General features: G+C 42.4%; 2 protein-coding genes across 2 annotated transcripts; one reads left to right on the forward strand and one right to left on the reverse strand.

Moving 5' to 3' along the window:
* The first annotated feature begins 7,178 nt into the window (after positions 1-7,178).
* Positions 7,179-9,132, forward strand: LOC122482597 (olfactory receptor 52D1). The gene has a single exon (XM_043578906.1). The coding sequence runs from the start codon at positions 7,528-7,530 to the stop codon at positions 8,482-8,484; it is 957 nt and encodes a 318-aa protein (XP_043434841.1). The 5' UTR covers positions 7,179-7,527; the 3' UTR covers positions 8,485-9,132.
* Positions 9,133-12,246: 3,114 nt separating this feature from the next.
* LOC122483473 (ubiquilin-3-like) lies at positions 12,247-14,184 on the reverse strand. The gene has a single exon (XM_043580479.1). It carries the CDS (start codon positions 13,961-13,963, stop codon positions 12,344-12,346), a length of 1,620 nt encoding a protein of 539 aa, XP_043436414.1. The 5' UTR covers positions 13,964-14,184; the 3' UTR covers positions 12,247-12,343.
* Between the last annotated feature and the right edge of the window lie 8,449 nt (positions 14,185-22,633).

Consider the following 22,633-nt stretch of genomic DNA (forward strand, 5'->3'; position numbering starts at 1 on the left):
CTTTGTTCAACGTCTAGAATTTTGAACAAGTTGATTCAGACCATTTCTTGCCCATTTTCTCATTTTCTCAATGGAAGAAGAAAATTTCCGAGGTCCTTACTCTGCCATTTTCACAGATGTTACCACCATTCTCCATATTATTTCCTTGCTGGCAGAGTGGGAGGCAAGATATCCATTAGGGGAAAAGGGAAGAAGTGTGTTATATTTGAGAACATGTTTTTTGGATCATACCTGTTATGAACACCAGGTCACTCACTTGTCAGTTAGACGATGCTATCTAAACCATGACTGAAACCTTAGTTTCCCTATCCTTAGAAAAATATAATATCTTACAAACCCCCTCCATATGTTGTTGTGAGTATCATATGGATTATTTACTTAGGTTGCAGATGGCAGGGGTACAACAGATGCTATTTTCCAGACCAGCATCTATCCCCCTTTTGGGACAATCATAGGACAGACACGGTAGAAACCAGAGAACTTGTCTCCTGTCAGTTGTGGATGTTCTCAGGCAGGAATGCTGGGCTGAGAAGGGAATTTCTGACTTCACAGAAGAAGGACTTTCTGTCACTTTTCTTCTAAGGGCACTGCCATTCTCAGCTCTGGTTTAAAATCTTCCACTCCTCTTTGGCTATTACTCTCATCCCCATGTCCATTTAGTTTTCAAGTTTCATGGCCTTTCTACAAATATTTCTTCCATTTTATTTATACCTTATCTGCCTGAATTTAGACTTTTACCATCTGAATTGCCAAAGCAATCTCCTAATTTTTCCCTGCACCAGCTCTGCCAGGATGCATCAATTTCTTCCCTTTGCTCACAGAGTGATCATTATAAAATCTAAATATTCCTCCTTAGGTTCTTCAAAGCATACATATTATCCTTTCTTCCAAAATTAGGTAATGACCGAGATGTGTACCATCCTTAAGGTCTTGGTCTTAACTCATCAGTCTATTTCTATGACCCATTGATTTTTGGCTAGAATACTTCATCTTCCATTTCTTAGGCAGAAAAAGAAGTGTACATATTATAACCTGGTACAAGTCGCTGTACCATGAGTTGCTCAAGGATATGCTTATTTGGCATTGGATTCCCTTATGTCTTCTTTCATGTTAGTCATTCACTCCTTCATGGACAATATTATAGTAATATCATACCATAAAACTGTGCGTCCACTGTCACCACTGACCTCAATATTCCTATATATGTTGGATTCTCAATTATGAGGCTGTTACAGTTGACTGTTCCATATTTCTTGATTGTTTCTCCTTTCTCGGATTACTAACTGCCGCACTTCATTGATCCTCCACCTATCTCCATGTTTACTCCCATATTTACCTCCCTTCAGTTTCCTTTACCCTTGTCCATGTAACTGCAGAGGCTGAAAAGTCCCATGATTTGTCATGTGCAAGATGGAAACCCTGGGAAGCTGGTGATGTAATGCTATCTAAACCTGAAGGCCTGTGAACCAAAGCAGCTGAAGGTAGAGATTCTAGTCCACTTCTGAGGGCCCGAGAATCAGGAGTACCAAGAACCAGAAAAGATGATGTTCCACCTGAAGCAAACAGAGAAGAAGCACCTAGGTTTTCTTCCTGCAAACTTTTCTCTATTCAGGCCTTCAGTGGCTGGGATTATGTTCACAGATGTTGGGGATGACAACCTGCTTTACTGAGCCCATCAATTCAAATGCTACTTTCATGCAGAAACACTCTTACAAACACACCTAGAAAACTGTTAGCCAACTATCCAGGAACCATGGGAACCATTCAAGTTGACACATAAAATTAACAACCACACTGTCTAATCTAGACTAGGTGTCATTTGCACGTATTTTTCTCATTCATTCCCCATATCTGTTTCAGTAGTCACCAAACCTTAAATATTCTATATCCGAGTGTAAGTCTGACAGCAAGCTCCAAACGGGCAATGAATGTTGGAGATAAGCCCTAATGGGGAAAATAAAGGTAATTAACCAGAGCAAACAAAATGATTGCTAGACAAAGCTAACGTTTGAGGCCAGGGATATACATTGGGTTAATTTGAGGATATTTATGATTTTTATCCATACTATTTCTATGGGCTGATTGTATATCACAAACAAACAAAAAAAAACCACAAAGAAACAAACAAAAAAACACCTCATATGTTGAAGTTGAAGTTCTAAGCCCTAATGTAACTGTGTTGGAAGTTAGCATTTAGAGGCATAATTAAAGTAAATGAGGTCATAAAGTTCTGTCATGACTAAGTTCAGTCATGACTAAGTAAGTCATGGTTCTTTTTTTTTAATTTTTAATGTTTTTTAAAAATTTTTTGAGAAAGAGAGAGAGAGCACACGCTGGGGAGGAGCAGAGAGAGAGACACACAGAATCTGAAGCAGGCTCCAGGCTCTGAGCCGTCAGCACAGAGCCTGACATGGGGCTTTAACTCACGAACTGCGAGGTCACGACCTGAGCTGAAGTCGGACGCTTAACCGAGTCACCCAGGTGCCCCAAGTCATAGTTCTTAAATGAGGAGTTACATGAAAGATAATTAAAGAAAGATTCAAAGAGTAAAGACCTCTTTTTTTACTTGGTTAACTTCAGGTAATTTTTGCAATTTTATTTAAATATCTATCATTAGACTATGCTGTTAACTGGAAAGAAAAATAATTCTGAAAGGTGAATTATTAAATTTAGTACTTGTAAATGTAACTGACATATTTTATGAACTCCTCTATTTTTCAAAATTCACTAGATGACTTCTAAAGATAAAAAAATTATGTCATGTTTTATACATGTTTTTGGTTTTAGTGAAGATGTACGTTAGAAAAGTTATGTATTATTCATTAAACACTATTTTTATAAATTTTATAAAATATTTTTGAGTTTTATTCAATCCTAAATTTATTTAATCTCAATTTTTCCCATGTTCTTAGTGATATGTTTCTCATTTATTTTATAATAAAAAATTATCAAGTATAGCTAAATGAATGGGTTTATTTTGATTTTTATATGATTTATATTTATTAAATCCCAAAATGTCATACAGGTTATAACACACGCATGCACAAATATGAGTACAGGGTTTTTGTGTTACTTGCTAAGCCATTGTCTCTCAGCTTCAAACCCTTCTGTGCTCTGCTTGGGGTGCCTAGGCTGGGACCACACTTTCCCTCCACCTGCTGGCTGGCTGTTAGACGCTGCCAGTAGAGGGCAGTAGAGGCCGATTAGAAAGCTGGGTCAGGGCTAGGGGATTTGATTATCCTATGCACACTCTGTTCCTGTTCGTGTCACCCAGGTTCCCCTGTTTTCATTGGTGATACCAGTTGATTCTAATAGAAACAGTAGGTTTTAAGTGGCTTTTTTTTTGGTCCTTACTTTGAAACAACCTCGTCATGTTCTTCAGATATACCAGCACCACCTGGCTGGAATCCCTCCTCAGAGTACCCACTATGAGGGCACTCTCCTTTGCCAGAAACTCCTCTCTCAGGACCATTGCTGATTACAGCAGTTACTCTCAATTATGGCTGGATTCCCACAGTGCGGAAGAAACTCCCTCACTCCCAACTAAGTTACTTACTTAACTATGGGTTCTTAGAGCTTATTTTTATAAAGGTAAAATTAAAAGCATCTAAGTACAAACCCCACTTCATTGAATCAATATGAACTAATGAATACATGAGGTTAACTGGAAAAAAGTAAAAGCTCCATCAACCTCATTGAGAAATAATATTCTAAAAACAAATTAGCCCTATGTATATAATCGATAAAATTTAAACATTATCATATAGCTTTTATTAATTAATGATTATAATAATTGTTATATTACAACATTTTAACATTTGCATCCCATAATTACAAGAAATAAAATCTCCTTGTATTATTAGAAACATATAAGTGTTATAATGAGATACTCAAGCAAAAATATACATGTGGGAATACAGACCAACTTTAAAGAGAGAGAGCAATATTTTTGAATTTCTGAAAATTAAGAAAATCTTGCTCAAATACTTTTAAATGGGCATTGCTGAATTGGAAATTTCTAGGGCATACAATTTCCATAAAATAAATGAAAAACTGTCCTATGGGAGTTTTATTTCTAATGTCAATATTCACAAAATACTAGAAATTAGGTCTTTTTCTGCTCTTTACAATTTTAATGAAAGTTCTTAGAGTCCTTTTAAAGTTTGAAGAGAATATAGTGATTTGAAAATTCTTTTAGGATATACCCACATGAAACGTTTGAATGAATGTTAGATTACAATAATTTGAAAGGAGATATGTATATTACAAAATAAGAGAGGTGAGTACTCTGAAGTCACGGAAGAAAAATCACCTATTCTGCAAAGGGTTTTGATGCCAGGAATCCCTGGTGCAGGGACCAGAGAGATGGCTGGAGTTAGAGAGCTGAGGGGATCTACCTAGAGCACTGATGTCATTTCCAACCAGGTCCGGCTTCATGGCAAACAAGCAGGACAGTTACATGGTGCCCATGCTCAGAAGGTCCTTGTGCTTTCCTTAAAGCTCTGCTTTCATCATATTGAAATTCTTGGTAATTTGATATTTGAACTTGTGTTCACTTTGTAAGATCACTTTGTAAGTGAAGCCTACAGTACAATGATGTATGCACTTGTCCACTACCATTATTTCCTGCCTATGAGCATAGAATTCTGGTGGGTTCACAGTGAGAAGAGTTCCAGGAGGACAGAAACAAAGAGAAGAAAAGAAAGGAAGTGACAAGGAAGAAAAGAGAAACAGAGAGATGAGAGGAAAGGATAAAACATAAAACAAAGTATACCGGATGTTTCATTTCCACTTTCCTGGCAAAGTCATCAAGGAAGATTCTCCTTCCTTATTTCTTCCTCATTTTATCACCCCCGCCCCTTCTTGTTCTCTTTCTCAAAGTGTGTTTCATGGACCAAGTCCCTGGAGGTCGCCACTTTGCTTTACACTCCTGAGCATCACAGACAGAGTCAATAAATAAGCTCACTTATCAAGCCCGTCGACCAGAGGAAGCTGGGCCATAGAGCTGAACCGAAGACATTCACTGAGCCCAGAAAACTCAGGTGAGAGAAAGATCAGCTATTTCAATCCAGATTACACATTCAGCCCCCTCTGCTCCCTCATCCCACACCCACCCAAACTTGCACAGAAACACAGCTTTTACCTCCTTCAGTCACACTGTGTATTCAGATTCATACCTCCTGCACAAGCTGTCACTCGACCACCCTCTGTCCCCAGAGTCTCACTCTCAGGACACCTCTCACATAGCTGCAACCTCAGCATGCCCCGTCTGCAAGTGTGTGTCTACCACAGAGGTTCGGTCTTGAAATCAGATTCCAACAACTGTGTTCAATGAAAGAACACAGGGTTAAATAACTGAGGTCTAGGTCAGAGAGGGGGACTCAAGGACAAGACCCCGGGACATTTGGGTGGATGCCCCCATTGTGTACCAGGGTGGCACCCCCTCAATATCCTTATCCCCTTGCTTCTCAGGGGAAATAAATCCAACTCTTCTGTAACCACAGTTTTTCTGCTCTTCACAACCCAGAATATCACAGAATACCACTATATCATAATAACCACTTAAAAACTTCCTTCAGGGGCAAGAATAGGCTGGGAAGAGAGGGGAAGGGAAGATGGTAATAATTGTCACTCTCTGCCCTCTACTATCCAAGCTTCTTTCCCCTAGTGTCAAGGCTCGTGTCAAGGTTGAGACCAAGACACTTTGGTGTCATCAGTGAAAATCTCTGTCCAAATAAGAGGGGCTCCTCAATTCTCTTTATCTCTTTGATATTCATTAACTAATAAATTAATTGCAGCCTTATGAATTGATATTAGAAAAAGTGGCTTATTTGAAAGAGATATCTAAGAATTCAGATATTGGTCACATTTATGCATATTTGGGTGAAGTAAAACTTAAAAATCTGAATCAGGACACATAAATCAGGACCCCTTATTTCAGTTGTGAAATTAACATACTCTGTGATGTAGATGACATCAGTTTACTTCTCTAGACCTTGTCTTCCTATTGATTAAGAGTGCCAATGGTAATTGCACTCTATTTTCTCCAGAAGGTTGTTAGATGATAAAGAGGTTGCAAAAAAATGGGGGTGATTATTTGTGGTGCCTATATTTTTAATTTCATGAATATTACTTTTTGCACAACCGTAAGTTTTTTGAGGATAGAAACCACATGATGCCATTTCAAATTTAGTGATAAAAAACAGAAGGCCTGAAAATGTTGTGGGATTATTCCAGTGACACATAATGAGCAGATACAAAACAGAGAATGACTATTGAGTCATTAATTTTTCCAAATTAAGACAGCCCAAAGAAGAAGAATATTTCTTCAGTGTCACAATCAATTCTGTTAGAGAATTGGGACTAAAATTCAAGTTTCTCAGAATCCTGTACAGATTTCTTTTTAGTAGACAATGTTTTACTAAGGGAAAATGTTTGAAAATACCAGCTAGACTTCTACAACAAAAACAAATTCCCTTTCCAAAATATCTTCACTGTGAGCAACACCAGGACACTCCATTTTCTCCCCTGATGTGCTTCTGTCAGCACTTGGTCTTCTGATCTAGCCTCAGTATCCAGTCATTACACTGGGGGGTCACACAAGACCTCAGGTTGGCTTTGCCACAGTAGGGAGTGCTGTCTCTCAGCTGGAATGTCTCATGTATCTCTGTCTTTCTTCTACTGTATCCTCGGGAATACTCAGCACACTGTAGATAATCAGGAGATATGGAAGCACAATCAGGTGGACTAGCCTTTTTTCTAGACATTCCAGGTAAGATATAAAATGAAGTTATGCAGTGTATATTTATGAAGATACATACAAATGCAGAAAATACAGTGATTGCATTATTATATCATGAAGTCAAAAAGTCAATGATATGTTAGTAAAGTTAATGGAATTGAGTCTTAAGTTGACGATTTACAAAATGTCTACATCAGGACTCAGTCATGGTCAGTGTAGAGTATACAATTGCATAAAGGCATAGTCTCAGCCATTGGGATTTTGTAAAGTAGTTGAAGGATAAAAAATAATAATAAAAGATCATTAAGGACCAGAAGAAAGGAAAGTCTTCTGGGAGGCAGAAAAACTAACTGAAGCTTAGAAAAAAGAGAAAAAAGCTTAGAAAGGAGGGGGAAAATGAAGACAGAAGATTCTATAAGCATGAATGAAAGAAAGAAGGAATATTCCTCAATGTGAGTGGACTAGACTAATAAATGATGGACAGGATGTGTAGCAGGTAAGTTGTGAAGGATCATATTGGAAAGATGCTTAAATGTTTGGTGCTTGGAATATAGAACTATAAACATCATGGATGGGTACAGGAATTAGCATAAAGAAAAAAAAAGACTATATGTGATAGCATATTTCAAGACTCTTGAACAAGTTAATAATAATAAATATTTTTCTCCACCGAAAAAGATGGTTTCACAGAAAGTTCATCATTTTATGTGAATGACCCAAAAGCCTGATATTACAGGGCCAGAATACCATGACCCCTTGGATAGAGGCGTTTATTTCCAAGCAGAATGTCAGCTTCCAACATCAGTGATGACAGTCTCCCAGGCACACTCATCCTGACGGGCATCCCAGGGCTGGAGTGGGCCCATGTCTGGATCGCCATCCCCTTCTGCGCCATGTATCTGGTAGCACTGGCTGGGAATGCTGCCCTCATCCTGGTCATTGTGACAGACAGTGCTCTTCATGCACCCATGTACCTCTTCCTGTGCCTTCTCTCACTCACCGATCTGGCTCTCAGCTCCACCACGGTGCCCAAGATGCTGTCCACTTTATGGCTGCATGCTGGAGAGATTTCCTTTGGTGGATGCCTGGCCCAAATGTTTTGTGTCCATTCTATCTATGCTCTGGAGTCCTCAGTTCTTCTAGCCATGGCCTTTGATCGCTATGTGGCAATCTGCAACCCACTGAGATACACAACCATTCTCAACCACACCATCATAGGCATGATTAGCCTTGTTGGGCTATTCCGTAGTGTGGCCATTGTGACCCCATTCATCTTCTTGTTGAGGCGACTGCCTTACTGTGGTCACCATGTCATGGCCCACACATACTGTGAGCACATGGGCATCGCTCGCCTGGCCTGTGCCAACATCACTGTCAATATTGTCTATGGGCTGACTGTGGCCCTGCTGGCCATGGGTCTGGATGCCATCCTCATTGCCATTTCCTACGGCTTTATCCTCCATGCTGTCTTCCGCCTTCCATCTCAAGATGCCAGGCACAAGGCTCTGAGTACCTGTGGCTCCCACCTGGGGGTCATCCTGGTCTTCTACATTCCTGCCTTCTTCTCCTTCCTCACCCACCGCTTTGGCCAGCACCGAGTCCCCAAGAATGTGCACATTTTTCTGGCCAACCTGTACGTGCTGGTGCCTCCTGTGCTCAACCCGATCATCTATGGGGCTAGGACCAAGGAGATTCGGAGCCGACTTCTGAGGCTGCTTCACTTGGGGAAAATTTCAACATGAAATTTGAGTACAGGCTAGGGATAAGGAAAGTAAATGGGTTCTGAGCTTTCTAGGTACATTTACATGGATGGAGGCCTCTAATATGACATAAGCGTGTTTTTAGGAGAGGAAGTAGTGGAAGCAAAGAGAAGGTCAGATGAATTGGAAATACCAAAAATCACATTGAACACACCACATTCTTGAGGCTCTTTGGGCAACGCTGAATAACTCAGAGAGATGATAATATTTTTACTCTTGGGGAAATTTTACAATTAGGAATAAGCACACCTTGGAGATATCTCAGTAGCTACGATAGTGCCCGTGCAGAATGCTCCTGATTTTTTTTCTTTTCTTGCAAATATTTCCGTAACTTACTAAAGATCAAGTCAATTCCTTTTCTTAAATGAGTCTGTGTTTCATAGTGGAAATATTCTTTTGTGAGTCCAAGTTTAAAAAAATGATCATTTTAGGTAAATTCGTCTGATTTCAATGTTTTGGATAGTGATGAAGAGCAAAAAGTCTAAGATCAGAGTTTCTGGGTGTGAATCCTGGTTCCTCTGCTTACTGTTTTTGTGGTCTTGAGCCTGATGCGAAATCTCTCTATGCCTTGGTTTGTCCAACTGTCAAATGAGTAAATGTTAATATCTAACTGTTAATGCTGTGGTGAGGAATAAGTAAGTTAATGAATGCAGAAAACTTAAGACAGTACCTGACATGTAAAATGGTCAACCAATAAATATGAGAACGTTATGTACACTCTGAACTTTATTAGTCAACTTATAACTTATTTAGGATGGTTTTATATTATATCATTTTACAGGATTATTATGATACCTATATCAAATAACAACTCTAAAATATTTAGACAGGTCTTGGGATATGAATAGTGCTTGTTAAAACTGTATTTTCTCCCATTCCTCCTCTGGTCTTCTGTTTTGAAATCCCTTTCCTTTTAGCCATAAAATTATCCCTCATTAAGAATTCAGAGAGGCCTTCTCAAAATCCAAGTGCCTTTTTTAATAGCCCTCCATTGCCCTAGTAACCTCAGTTCTAAAATACACAAATAAGTCACCGGTTGCTCCTTCCCATAATTCAAAACATGGTTACTATCAGCATCTTTCATTAAGAGCCTATGATTCAGAGAAGCTAAAAGTGCCAAGATTATGCATCTATATGGACAGTATCTCATACCTTCTTCAGTATGAGATACATGTGAGGATGCCCCGCTGCACAAACACATAGTAGCGGAAGTGAAGACCTGTTATCTTCTGAGGCAGTAAATGGTAAAGAGACCCAGTGATGTAATGATCTCAGGAACCGAGAACAATATATACAAAGGAGCGGAAGGTGGGAATGTGGAGGGGAAGTGCTGTTCTGTTCCTGAAATGCTCCTTTGTGGGCCATATGCCTGCTCCCCTAAGATGCTGGCTTCATCTGATCAAAAGGTCTACCTCACAAGGTAATGCTCACCATCACACTAATTACCTGCCGTGAACCTCACATTTTTCCTAGAAGAAAGAGAGAGTCAGTAACCCAGGAAGTTACTATCAAAGGCAGGGCCAGGATTCAGGACTTTGGACTCCCATAGTAATATTGAAAATGCATCCATCTGGGGGCTAGACTTACAGTACCACAGAGCTACAGGAGACTGAGGTATTGGTAAGTAAATTTAAGTTCAGGAGTGGACAAATGTGTCCGACATAGTTTGCAGGCTAGTGTTCCCTCGTCTCCCCCAACAAATTCATCAACAATTCTCCCCTTTCATGTCTGAGGTCTCAAGGAAGCTTCGAGGAGAAAGCTTACAGGGGTACAGTGGAAAATAGAAGAGAAGGGGGGATGCAGGATCACCCAGCTGCTAACACCTTGGTACCAGGGTCGGTCTAGCTACAGCCTGTACTCTGGACGGATACCCCATGGATACAGCACTGGGCATGTCTTCCCCAGGGTTTCCCATTACTGACTGAAGTCCAAGCTTCACACACGATAGATAATAGACAGATGGAGGATTCTACAGCCCTGGCAGCAAGCTCCACTCCTTAAAGTTCTGTTTTTGGCCCTTTTATCATCCTGAAGCTAAAATGTAATAGTTCCCTAGATGGGGAAGGGGATTTGTAGAAGTCCATAGGCTTCTATAAAACTGGAGGTAGCAGGGTCCAGTCCACAGGAAGACTATTAACATTATTGTCAAGATTTCCCACCTCACTCAGGTGTCTGACCATGGGACTCCACATGATAAAAGAGGAGGCATGCTTCCAGAGGCTCGGGATACTGCCTTGCCCATCACTCACACTTCACCCCAGACTCTCACTCTTCCCTGGGACCAAATGTGCATCCCTGATCTCAGAAATTCAGACTAACATACTGGTGCCACAGGGAAGTGAAGAATAGAGTGAAGTGTATCAGGACCATTGGTGGGTCATGTGGTCCCAAAGGTATTTTATCCACAGTCCCTGAAGGCCACAACCTTCAGGTCTCTAGGTTCATGGGGTGTCACAAAACAATGAAGTCACAGTGTGTAGCTCAGAGATGTCCCTCCTCTCTAGCCCCCAGGAAGCATGAGATTCAGCTGTTTTTCAGCCCAGGGTCAGTTGACCCCTGGAGCTGGCTCTGAATCTATAGTCACTGGTTTCCCCAAAGTAATGCTTCTAATATGCTTCCTACCTCTCTTTCATCAGCTGTTATCCTGCTGCATGGCTACATATGACCCCTGGTCTTCTGGTCATGCTTCATGTGCCTACACTATGAATCTCCTCACTGACAGATGACAGTTTACAAAGAGAATGAGTGGATTAGGAAAGTATTGGTGACTTTCACTAAGACACAAGGACCCCAGAATTGAGAGTAGGAATGGGGCCCAGGGAAGGATGCTGAGCTCTTTCTGACCATGCCATCCAGAGGTTCCTCTGTGACACCCAGGGGTAGGCTGGTAAGCTAAGGAAAGTACAAATGGACTAAGATATTAAGGAACCACGAACATGGAAGTAAGAGCCACAGCAAAGGACATGGTCAAATTCCCTGAATGGTGAATGGAGAATCAATCAGTGTAGCATACTCACAGGAATCACCACTCAAAAACAAAAAAAGGATAAGAAAATAGAGTAAATAAAGCAGCTATATGGGTCTGCATATAAGACTCCATACAAAAAAAAATAATGGGAAGAGGAGAAATGACTCACTGCGGTAAGTGTCTGATTGCAGAGGATGGGGAAACGTGGGCATTGAAAGAGGAGGAGTTTCAAGAAATTCAGAGACAAAAGGAGAGAGAAGTTCAGTGTCTGATAAGGCAGCAGAGTCAAGTCTTTTATGACATAAAGGGAAGAAACCTGCCTGGGGTGGGGGGGGGGGGGGCGGGGGGTTCACCTCCTAAAGCAGGATTCTGGCACAGGCAGGCAGGAAAGAGCCAGAGCTGAGAGGGAGGTTGAACAGGTTTTCTGTAATACGGAGACACTGGACCCGAAGATGAAAAGAGAGAGGGGCTTCCCGCAGTGGAGTGTGGGGGGGGGGGGGGGGGGCGGGGGAGGGGGCAGAGCCGGGATTCGTTCAGAGTCACTCTGGCGTTGGACGAAAGGTGGCTTGTGACGATGATGGTAATGTTGATGGGGAACTAGGTTGCTGGAAACACTCAGGATTTCCCCACCTCGCGTTCAAATTTAGAAAAAGCTCTGAGATTAGGGGTATGAGAGTAGGTGCAGCCCAGACCCAAGACCCGATAATATGATCAATCTCTCCCCCAAACAATATTTTCTTTGCCTACATACCCCCAAATTGACACCACACATGAGGTTCAAGCAATGTTTTTAATGTAGAACAGGCTTGGGCAGTGAGGGAGGGGAGTTGTTCAAGTGTGCACACGATCTAAGTAGGAAGGATTCAAAATAGGCTACTTCCTCTCCCCTCCCTTCCCCCTTCCCTTCCCTCCCTCTCCATGAGGTGGTGCGCTGGGGGCGTTGGCTGGAGGCACCTGGGCTTCCGGTACCCCCAGCATCCTGTCAATGGCAGCATGACTATCTCCGCCTGTGGCCATAAGGGCCTGTAGATTGGCATCCCGATTAGTAAAACCCATGGCCCTCAGATGTTCCAGTTCTCGCTGGTAGAGGCCTTCAGTGAGGGGGGATGAGGGTAGTGAGGATTGAGTGGACTGGAAGCAGGCATTGTCCAGTGCGTGGAGAAGCTGAAGAACAGCCAAGGTGGGTTGTATGGAGTCTGCTCTCTGGCCCTGCCCTCCAGCCCTAGCTTCAGGGCACTGTCTAGTCCCATGTGGCCTACCCTGGCCCCATAAGTAAGGTCCCAGCCCAGCCACCTCCTTGGACAGTATCTGCAGGCCCTTTCCTATCTGTATCAATGCCTGCAGTGCTCGTGGATTGGTCAGGATGGAAAGCAGTGGCATGTGATGTCTCAGGGGGCTTCCAGTTGCCAACTGGTGGAGAAGAGCTGGATTCTGCTGCAGGACATGCAAGGTTCTATGCAAGGCAGAGGGTGAGGGTCTAAGCTGACCGGTTAAAGTGGTTTTCCCTGTGGGCTGCTGACCATCCTGAAAGAGAAGATCCTGGCCCAAACTTACATCTCGCATACCAGTCCCGTATCCTGAATTGGCCTGATTTGAGGCCACGCTCCTGGCCTGGGTAACCTCTTCTGCACTGACCTTTTGTGCAAATGGCCTGGCAGGTGCTGAGGCTGTGGGGATGTTGGTAGTAGTGTCAGTACTGCTGTGAGCATTGACCTCCTCTTTATAAAGCTCTGAACTTGGGTTGTGGCCTTTGGAGGCAAGTAATGGGGCCAAAGTGAAAAGCATGAGCTGCTGGATATCAGAGCAGACTGGATGCATAGCATTGTCACCACCTGGCACTGCCTTCAAGGCCTCTAGCCCCCACTTGTCTGCCTGCAGGAGCTGCTGTTGCCGGGCTGGGTTCTGCAAGGTTTCCAGAGCCTTAGGAGCTGGCTCAGATTTCTGTACTGGCCTTGAGGATTCAGGAGCATGGCTGGCATTGGCTGCTTTCTCATTTGCCAGGCCTTGGACCATAGGGTCTTCCGAGAAGACCATTAAGAGTTGAGCCATCTGGCCAAGAAAGTCAGCCAGATCAGGGGACCTCCGGGCCAGCCGGCCCATCCTGGCCAGCGTCCCAGCACTGTCCGAGGTGGATGGTCCAGAGCGATGCACACAGTGGCCGGTGGGGCCTAGCAGAGTTCCGGGACCAGGCGGAGTTCCTTTCAGATGGGTCCTCACCACCAAGTGGACCATAGTGCCATCAAGGATGCCACGCTGGCTCAGTATGTCTTGATCCCGGAGGATCTTTCCAGTGAAAATGAGCACCAACTGGTCAGTGTTATAGTGAAGGCGTTTAGAGATCTGTTTCTTAAAGTGGTGGACACTGCTATTTTCTGCCAACATAAATTCTTGGCAGTCCTGTGGGGTCTTGACAGACACTCTGATGATGCGTGATGACGGCTCCCTACGAGATACCAGCCGGCTGTCCCCTGCTTCTTCCCTAGCCCGGGCCATATGTCCTCAAGCGTGAAATGCAGGGCCACCTGCGGACATGTAGAAGCCCAGATGCAGCACTAAGCACACCTGGATGCAGGGACCATAGGTGTTCAGGGACGTCCACTCACCCACGAACTCCGGACACCACCTCCTAATGCAGCCCTGCAGCCACCTGGCTCCCATAGGGTGTCAGCAGCCCTTCGCCAGGGCCAGCCTCAGGGAATATGATGTCAGTGATGAGGTCACAGTTGAGAAGTAGACCAGAATGGGGGAAGGGCAGAGGTCTCTTCTCCCTGTGTGAGGTTGGCTCTGTTTACAATTTGACTTAAATAGCAATAGAAAAAAATTAAATGTTTCTGTCTAGAAACATGTTTTGCACCAGCCTATTTCACTGTTGAAAATCATACCTCTTGAGTTTTTGGTAAACGAATGTAACTGAGCAGAAAAGGCGCTGGCTTAAGAATCTGGCTCAGGAAGTGCTGATTCTAGTCACCTGTCATTCACTAAATTACTGTACTGGGACCATGGCCCAGTCAAGGCCATAAGTTCCCTTGTTTCTAAATGAACAGAGTGAAGATAAGTATAACCAGTCCATTTGGGCTCATCCGAGGCTTTTAGGAAGCTTGTATCTCTGAGGCCTACCACGCTGAATGACTTATTGACATGGTTCTAAGAAAAACAGCATCATGTTCCCCAAGAACTTGTGAACTCAGTTGTTCTTAGAGAGATCAAGTCGGATCTCAACTCTCGAGGATCAGAGCTGAGACAAAAGAGATTATGAGAAAATAATTCTACTCTAGGTCTCGATGACTTAATAATGATTAGATTTAAGATACATTTGAAAAGGAAATTGTCACTTGGGAGGGGACATATTTCAGCTGAAAAAGCAGAAAATGGTGACTCTCTAAGGCACTGTTTTGACCACTCCAGGCAAGTGAGACCCCAGGTAAAGTCGGTCAGATCTCTGAGGTAATTGTATTTTAACTGTGAAGATGTCAGGCTGTCTTTTGCCATTATATACTTGACCCCTTTTCTGATTCTGTGATTTCCAAGGACTATAAATTTAGAACATAGCTGTCTACAAGACCACCTTCAGAAGATTCTGCTCGACGTGGGGAACATGAGCATCTAGATCTCTCTACAACTAAATTGTTTATGGGACACTGATATATGCTCTTAAACTTGGGATAATTGAAAATTTTTAATGTTTATTTTTGAGAGAGAGAGAGAGAGAGAGAGAGAGAGTGAGTGGGACTGAGTGGGAGAGGGGCAGAGAGAGATGGGGAGAGGGAATCCCAAACTGTCAGTGTGGAGCCCAACGTGGGGCTCGAAACCACAAACTATGAGATCATGACCTGAACCGAAGTCGGATGCTTAAACGACTGAAGCCACCCAGGGGCCCCAAACGTGGACTAGTTTGAATCAGCATCTCCTGTATTAAACTAATAGCAGGATTCTGATAAGTTGTAATTTCTGAGTTTAAAAGAGCTCCTCAGTCCTGGGAAACTTCATACAGTGAGCCTCATGGCTGGCTGGTAGCAAGCAGTCTAGTGGGCCTTTCCTAGGAATGCCCAGACCTCAGAACAACTTCTATCGTATGAATATTATTAGCAAACAATTCCTTGTGGGAATTTTGTTTGAGTTTCACCCAGCAGAATTGGATAGTCAAATTAACTTTCCTCACTTTTCATTAACTAATAAATTAATCTGTAACAGGAATTAAAGAACATTCCAGGTAACAGTCCTCCAGAATTGCCTTCGCATATCTCATGTTTCCAGGGATTTTTCCTCCCATGTAGCCTGTGAGGTGAACCATTGCCTTGTCTCCTCTCTCACAGGTTCTCTTGTCAGGTGGGTGCTCGGGAAGGAGACATCTCAGATCCTGACAATAGAACCTGTAAGAGAGGAGACAAGGGGACCATTCATACACTTGTGTCTCAATGAGGATGCCTTTCCCACATTGTCCACTGAGTTATTTAGCACAGGAATCTCACTTCATCCTTCCTGAGAATCTGACACCATTTGAATATTTTACAGTGTACCTATATTCATTTTATCATTAGAAAATAAAACAATCAACTTGCTATTTTATTTAATCAATTAAAACTTACTACCTAGGGGTAAAATGGGGAACATGGGCTCTCTAGAGTAAAGTAGCCCTCGTTTAAATCCCACTCCTACTACTTTTTATAACCATCAATAAGTCATTTATCCTTTTTGGAAGCCAGAGTTTTATCGTCTATAAATGGGTAGTTTTTCACAGATTTGTTTCAGAGATTCAAGGAGATAATGCATACAAAGTGCCATCCAAAGTAACTGGCACAGAGAAGACACTTGTCAAATTGAGTATGACTTCAATACCACAGTCACTGCCAAGCTTTGGCACATCCTGCGGTCAGGTCTGTAACTAGACTGGGAGACAAGGAGAATAGATATGTCTGTTAGAGTTGACCAAGTGCCCAGAGGCATATTCAGCTGCAGATGATGGAGACAACTCCAAATGGACTGGTGAGGGAAGTGTGGTCTCCTCTTAGGAGTCCAACCAGTTCAATAAAGCACTGGCTTTATGCACCTGCCTTAAAGTTTATTATATTAAGATCTAATTTCCAGAAAACATATTACATTCCCATATTCTTCACAGAGATTGGTTAAGGTTTTCCCATCTCAATAATAGTTTTATTAGACATCAAACTCTATGAAAAGCTTATTATTAAATGCAGTTTCAGTGTTTTTGTCAGCAATTTGCTCCAGAAAAAAACTAATGAGAGTTTAACTTTTTTTTTAACCAAAAATTGTCACCTGGGAGAAGATGGCTCCTGGGTGGCCATGCTAACTGGACATGGACTACTGTAAGGATTCCCCTTAAATGAAAAATGCCTAATTCTGACCTGCTGGTGAGCTATTTTCCTTTCTATACTCCACTGAGTTGTTTTGAGCCAAGTGTGATTTATGATAATCTTATAAATTTAACTAAACTCCAGAAGAGATTACTTCCCTGGTGGGAGTAGCAAAGATTACCTCCGTATCACCTTTGCAATAAAATCCAAAGCCTTTGTCTAGCTACAAATCCTTCCTTGGTTGGACTCCTGCTTATCACCTTGACTTTCTGATGGTGATTTCTCCTTCCTTATGAAACCCGGCCACACTGGCCTCCCTCTTACGTCTGAAACAGGCCAAGTGCCTCCCCATACTTAAAGCCATTGCGATTGCCGTTCCCTAAACCTTTAATGCTTGTCCACCTAATCTTTACAGGTTCATCCTTCTTACCTTTCAAATCATCTCTTCACAAAGCCCTTTCCAACCATTCTGTATCTTATCAGTCTATTTTAATTATCTGCACAGAATTTATTATGTCATATTTCTTCTTTACTATTCATTTTATGTTTCCATTCCCCTTCACTAGAATATAAGCTCCATGAAAACAAGGACCTTATCTTATTTGCTACTGTAGCCCCATTGCCAGCAGGCCCTTAATAAAATACAGGTAGGAAGGAAGAAAGGAAAGGTGGAAGGGAAAGAGGAAGGGAAGGAGGCAGAAAGAGAAATTGAATTAAGGACACAGACAATGATTTATCGTCATGGAAGTTTGTGACGTTTTGCTTACCTAAATAAAATCCAACAACAGAATGAATGTGGAGCAAACATATACAAGAATCCTTTGTTGTCGTGATAAATGGAATCATATAAAACAGTGAATGAATTCTTGACTCTCTCTCCGCAAACCTGTTTCTCCCATAGTCTTCCCTATCCCGGCTAGTTTGACAAACAAGACAGCTAATATCAGAACAGAATCTCAAGTTACTGCTCCCCCTGGCCTCTTCTCCCTTTTCAAAAGATCATCATTCATTTAGTTGTTCAGGCCCGAAACACAGGAATCACCCCTGAGTCCTTTCTTTTCACATTTAATTTATCAGCAAGTATTAGAGCCTTTTTCTTTGACATAAATCCTGACTCTGATCACCTCGACACTTCCAACACCGCCACAGCCTCCTAGCTGGTTTCCCTACTTCCTCTCTTGGCCCATTTGAGTCACTACTTCCCACAGTAGCAAATATAGGTCAATTAACCTCACCTCTGTCTGTTGTTAAAATGTTTATTTTTGAGAGAGTGAGAGAGAGACAGAGTGCAAGCGGGGGAAGGGCAGAGAGAGAGGGAGACACAGAATCCGGAGCAGGCTGCAGGCTCTGAGCTGTCAGCACACAGCCCGATGCAGGGCTTGAACTCACGATCTGTGAGATCATGACTTGAGCCAAAGTCTGACACTTAACTGACTGAGCCACCCAGTTCCCCTTATTTATTTTTGAGAAAGAGAGAGCATGAGTGGGGGAGGAGGAGAGAGAGGGGGATAGAGGATCCTAAGTAGGCTCTATGCTGACAGCAGAGAGCCTGATGTGGGACTTGAACTCACAAATCGTGAAATCATGACCTGAGCCAAAGTCAGACACTTAACCAACTGAGGCACCCAGGCGCCCCAAACCTCACCTCTTTATGCAAAACTACCAAAGCTTTTCTTATTCTATTTGGATTAATCTAAATGCCTTACCAAGATTAAAATGCTCTGACAATTTGGCCCCGGGCTGACCGCCTGACTCATCTCCTGAGCACCCTGCCCTGGTCACAGTGGCCTTCTTGTATTCCTGGAACATACCCAGCTCATGCCTGCTTTTTAACTGACATCCCATTTGTGTGGGAACTCTTGCTCCTAACTTTTACTTGCTCACTCACATTATTGATCATATCTCTGCTTAAATGCTGTCTTTGGTGATGTTCTTGGTGATTACAAGCTCAAAAAGTCCACCTGTCAATCTCGGTCTCCTTGTTCTGTATTTCTTAGCCTCTTCTTTTGCTTGAAATTACATTACACAGTCGATGTCTGCCTCCTCTCTGTTGGCTCCATGAAGGCAGGGCTTTGTGATCTAGAACACCTAACATCTCCAGCACCCAGCACAGAACCTGACAGAGATAGAGTGTTCAATTAGTGTTAGCTGAATAAATGAATCTCTAATTCCTCCTTTTCTTTAATCTTGCACATCCAGTCTTATCAGCACATCAAAAGGGTTTTTTCAATTCCATTTCCAAAATTCTTCAGTTGTCCACTTCTTGCCATATGCCCTTGTAGAGAACCTTAATCTAAGGGCAACACCATCCCTCACCTGGATGATGGCAGGATCTTCCCTCTTGACTTGGTTTCCACCCCTGCCACCTTCTCATTCATGCTCCACAGAGAGGACAGTGAAATCCACACTCCATGTGGGGTAACAAAGCCCTGTGCCATCCTGCTCACTTCACTGTCTCTCCTGCCTCACTTTGAAGTGCTCTCCCTCCTTTTCTCAGTACTCCAGACACACTGGCTTTCATTCCTTTTTCTTCAAACGTGTTGAATTCTATTTTTTTAATGTGTTTAACTTGGGGGTGGGAGAGAGAGAGAGAGAGAGAGAGAATGAATGAATGAGGTAGGGGCAGAGAGAGAGGGAGAGAGAGAAAGAGTCCGAAGCAGGTTCTGCACTGTCAGCTCAGGACCCCACATGGGGCTCACAAACCCTGAGATCCTTACTTAAGTGGAAATCAAGAGTCAGACGCTTAACTGACTGAGCCACCCAGGTGCCCTGAACTCTAATTTAACTCAGGGAGCTCCTTTACACTTTCCCCTCTACCTGGAACACTCTTCCCCCAGCTCTTTGAATGTCTGACTTCCTCTTACCCTTCAAGTCTCTACATAAATACTCCCTCCAGAGAGATACACTCACACCACTCTTCTAAAAATATATTTCTCCTCTCTCTAAATGCAATATATGCATGTATTACATGCAATAGAATAGAGACTAAGAGTGTGGCCTCTGGGGGCATCTGGGTGGCTCAGTGGGTTGAGAATCTGACTTCATTTTCAGCTCAGGTCATGATCTCATGGTTCCATGGTTCCCTGGTTCTGGGGTTCGAGCCCCACATTGGGTTTTGTTCTAACAGTGTGGAGCCTACTTTGGATACTCTGTCCCCCTCTCACTGCCCCCCTTCCCAAAAATGAATAAACATTTAAAAAAAAGTGACCTCTACAAACGCCGTTTCAAATCCCAGCTCCTACTCCACTACTTACTAGCTGTGCAACCTTGGATTAGACACTTAACATTTCTATGTCTTTATTTATCTGTAAAATTGGCTAATGATAGTACCTACATTTGGGGGTTGTTGTAAGAATTAAATGTTAATATGCACAACGGTTATGGAACAATGCCTAGTTCTCAGTGAGTGTTCTGTTAGCTATTCTATTTCTTGTTTTTTTGAAGTGTCGTATCTCCACTATATTGTAAGCTTTTTAGGGCAAAAACTTTATCAGTCTTGTTCACCATTGAATTCCTAGCACCAAACACAGTTTCTGGCATTAATAAGCCTTCAGGACATATTGGTTAAAGTATGAGTTGCAAAAGCTACTTGGCAACTTGGAAAAAATCTTCGTGATATATTATCAAGTTAAAAAGACAGGTTATAAAACATTATGTATAATAGAATCACAGTTTTGTAAAATATGTGGAAGGACAAACATCATGGTAACAGCATCTCTGGTTTTTATATTCTTACTTTGCTTATCTGTATTATCTGATATATACAGTTAACCCTTGAACAATGCCTAGGTTAGGGGCACTGATCTCATGCAATAAAAAATCTTCTGCATATAACTTTTGATTCCCTAAAAACTGAACTTGATTCCCCAAAAACTTAACTACTACTAGCCTTCTGTTGACCAGAAGCCTTACTGATAATATAAACAGTAGATTAATACATATTTTGTGTATGAATTATATACTGTACTCTTACAATAAAGTAAGCTAAAGAAAAGAAAGTGTTATTAAGAAAATCAGAAGAGAAAACAGTATTGTATGTATATTTATTGGAAAATCTGTCTCTAAGTGGTTGGTCACGTAGGGCTGGGGCAGGGGAGGGAGCCATGGGCCTGGCCCAGAGATGGCAGTGTTCTGCAGTGGCCCCTGGGGTGACTGTGGACAGCAACAACAGCCTGGAGCTGTGCCGCCCACCTCTGGCCATCCGCACCTGCCGCTGCAAGTGAGTGCGCTGGCCTTTCTGTGGGGGGAGGGGAGGTAGGCGACACGGGGTGCAGGACTCCCTGCACAGTGCCATCCCTGCCCTCTGGGCGTCTTCCTCCACTTCAGCCCAGCCTCATGCCCGTGAGGCACCTTGGGCACATGGGGTGACCCGCAGCCCAGCCTGATCCTGGCCTTTGGGGACCACCCAAGGTACTCAGAGGGCAGCCGTTACGACCTCTGTGCCAGTTGCCTTGTACTGGGTCTCAGAGAGACCGGGGCAGGCAGTTGTGAATAAATGGCTTGTGGCTTTTGCTCTCAGCTCGTAACAAAACTTTAAATTCCACATAGAAGTAGACCCTCATGGTTTGTACCCGTGTTGTTCAAGGATCAACTGTACTTCTATGTTGTTTTTAAACTGAGAAAACAAGTTAAATTACATTTTAGAAAAGAGGCTTAACAGAACCGTAGAGGCTTTATAACTGTTTTTCAAGGACGCATATAGTTGTTTGCATGGGAATCAGCAAAAAATCTGTGTAAAGTAAGGATTCATAATGTAACCAGTGGCAGCAGTTTCATCAGAATAATATCCAACCTGGAAATATAATGGAAAAAATTTCACTCAAAATAATCAGAAAAATGTAACAGTTAAATAAACCCAAATGTGTGGGACTTACATAAAGAAACTGTAGTTCTTTTGTTGTTGTTGTTGAAGTATAATCGACACACAATATCCTCTTAGTTTCTGGTGCACATTACAGTGCTTTGGTATTTTTATACATTATGTCACGAAATGCTATTACAATATGACTAACCACATTCCCTATGCTGTATATTACATTCTCATGATTTATTTATTCTATGGCTGGAGGTTTCTATACCCCTTAATCCCGTTCATCCATTTTGTCTGCTCCCAACTGCTCCTCCTCAGTTAACCAGCACTTGGAGAAACTACCCTTCTTTGTAGAGAAACAAAGGAAACTTGAATGGACACATTCCCTATTCTAAAAGGAAAGAGCGCTATTGTAAAACTCTCGATTCCCTCTAATTCATAATGTAGAGGAAAGCCAATCAAGATCTCATTTGGCCTTTTCTGAAATTTGACATCTACTCTAAGTGTATGAAGAAAAAGAGACAAAATTAGACAATGGTATTTTGCAAAGGAATAAGGAGTCAAGCATTGAAAATTTTGTCATCAAATATTTCAAACTTAAGGGGCACCTGGGTGGCTCAGTTGGTTAAGTGTCCGACTTTGGCTCAAGTCATGATCTCATGGGCCGTGAGTTCAAGCCCTGTGTCAGCCTCTGTGCTGACAGCTCAGAGCCTGGACCCTGCTTTGGATTCTGTGTCTCCCTCTCTCTCTGCCCCTCCCCAGTTCGTACTCTGTCTCTCTCTCAAAAATAACCACTAAAATTTTTTTTAAATATTTCAAACTTAAAACAATTTAATAAGAATGGCACTAGTAGATTGTTTTAAAAACACCATAAATACACATGTAGAAGCATATATAAGATACGGCAAAGGAAATATTCAGTCCACTGTAGTTATTTGCAGGGAGGCAAAAATTCCAATTAAATACGACAAATCCCTGCCCTTTGCAATTTTTTGGGTAGGGATTAAAGCATGAATTAACTTGACTGAGTATGGTGGACTC

This window comes from Prionailurus bengalensis, chromosome D1 (assembly GCF_016509475.1).
Source record: "Prionailurus bengalensis isolate Pbe53 chromosome D1, Fcat_Pben_1.1_paternal_pri, whole genome shotgun sequence".
Classification (NCBI taxonomy): Eukaryota; Metazoa; Chordata; class Mammalia; order Carnivora; family Felidae; genus Prionailurus; species Prionailurus bengalensis.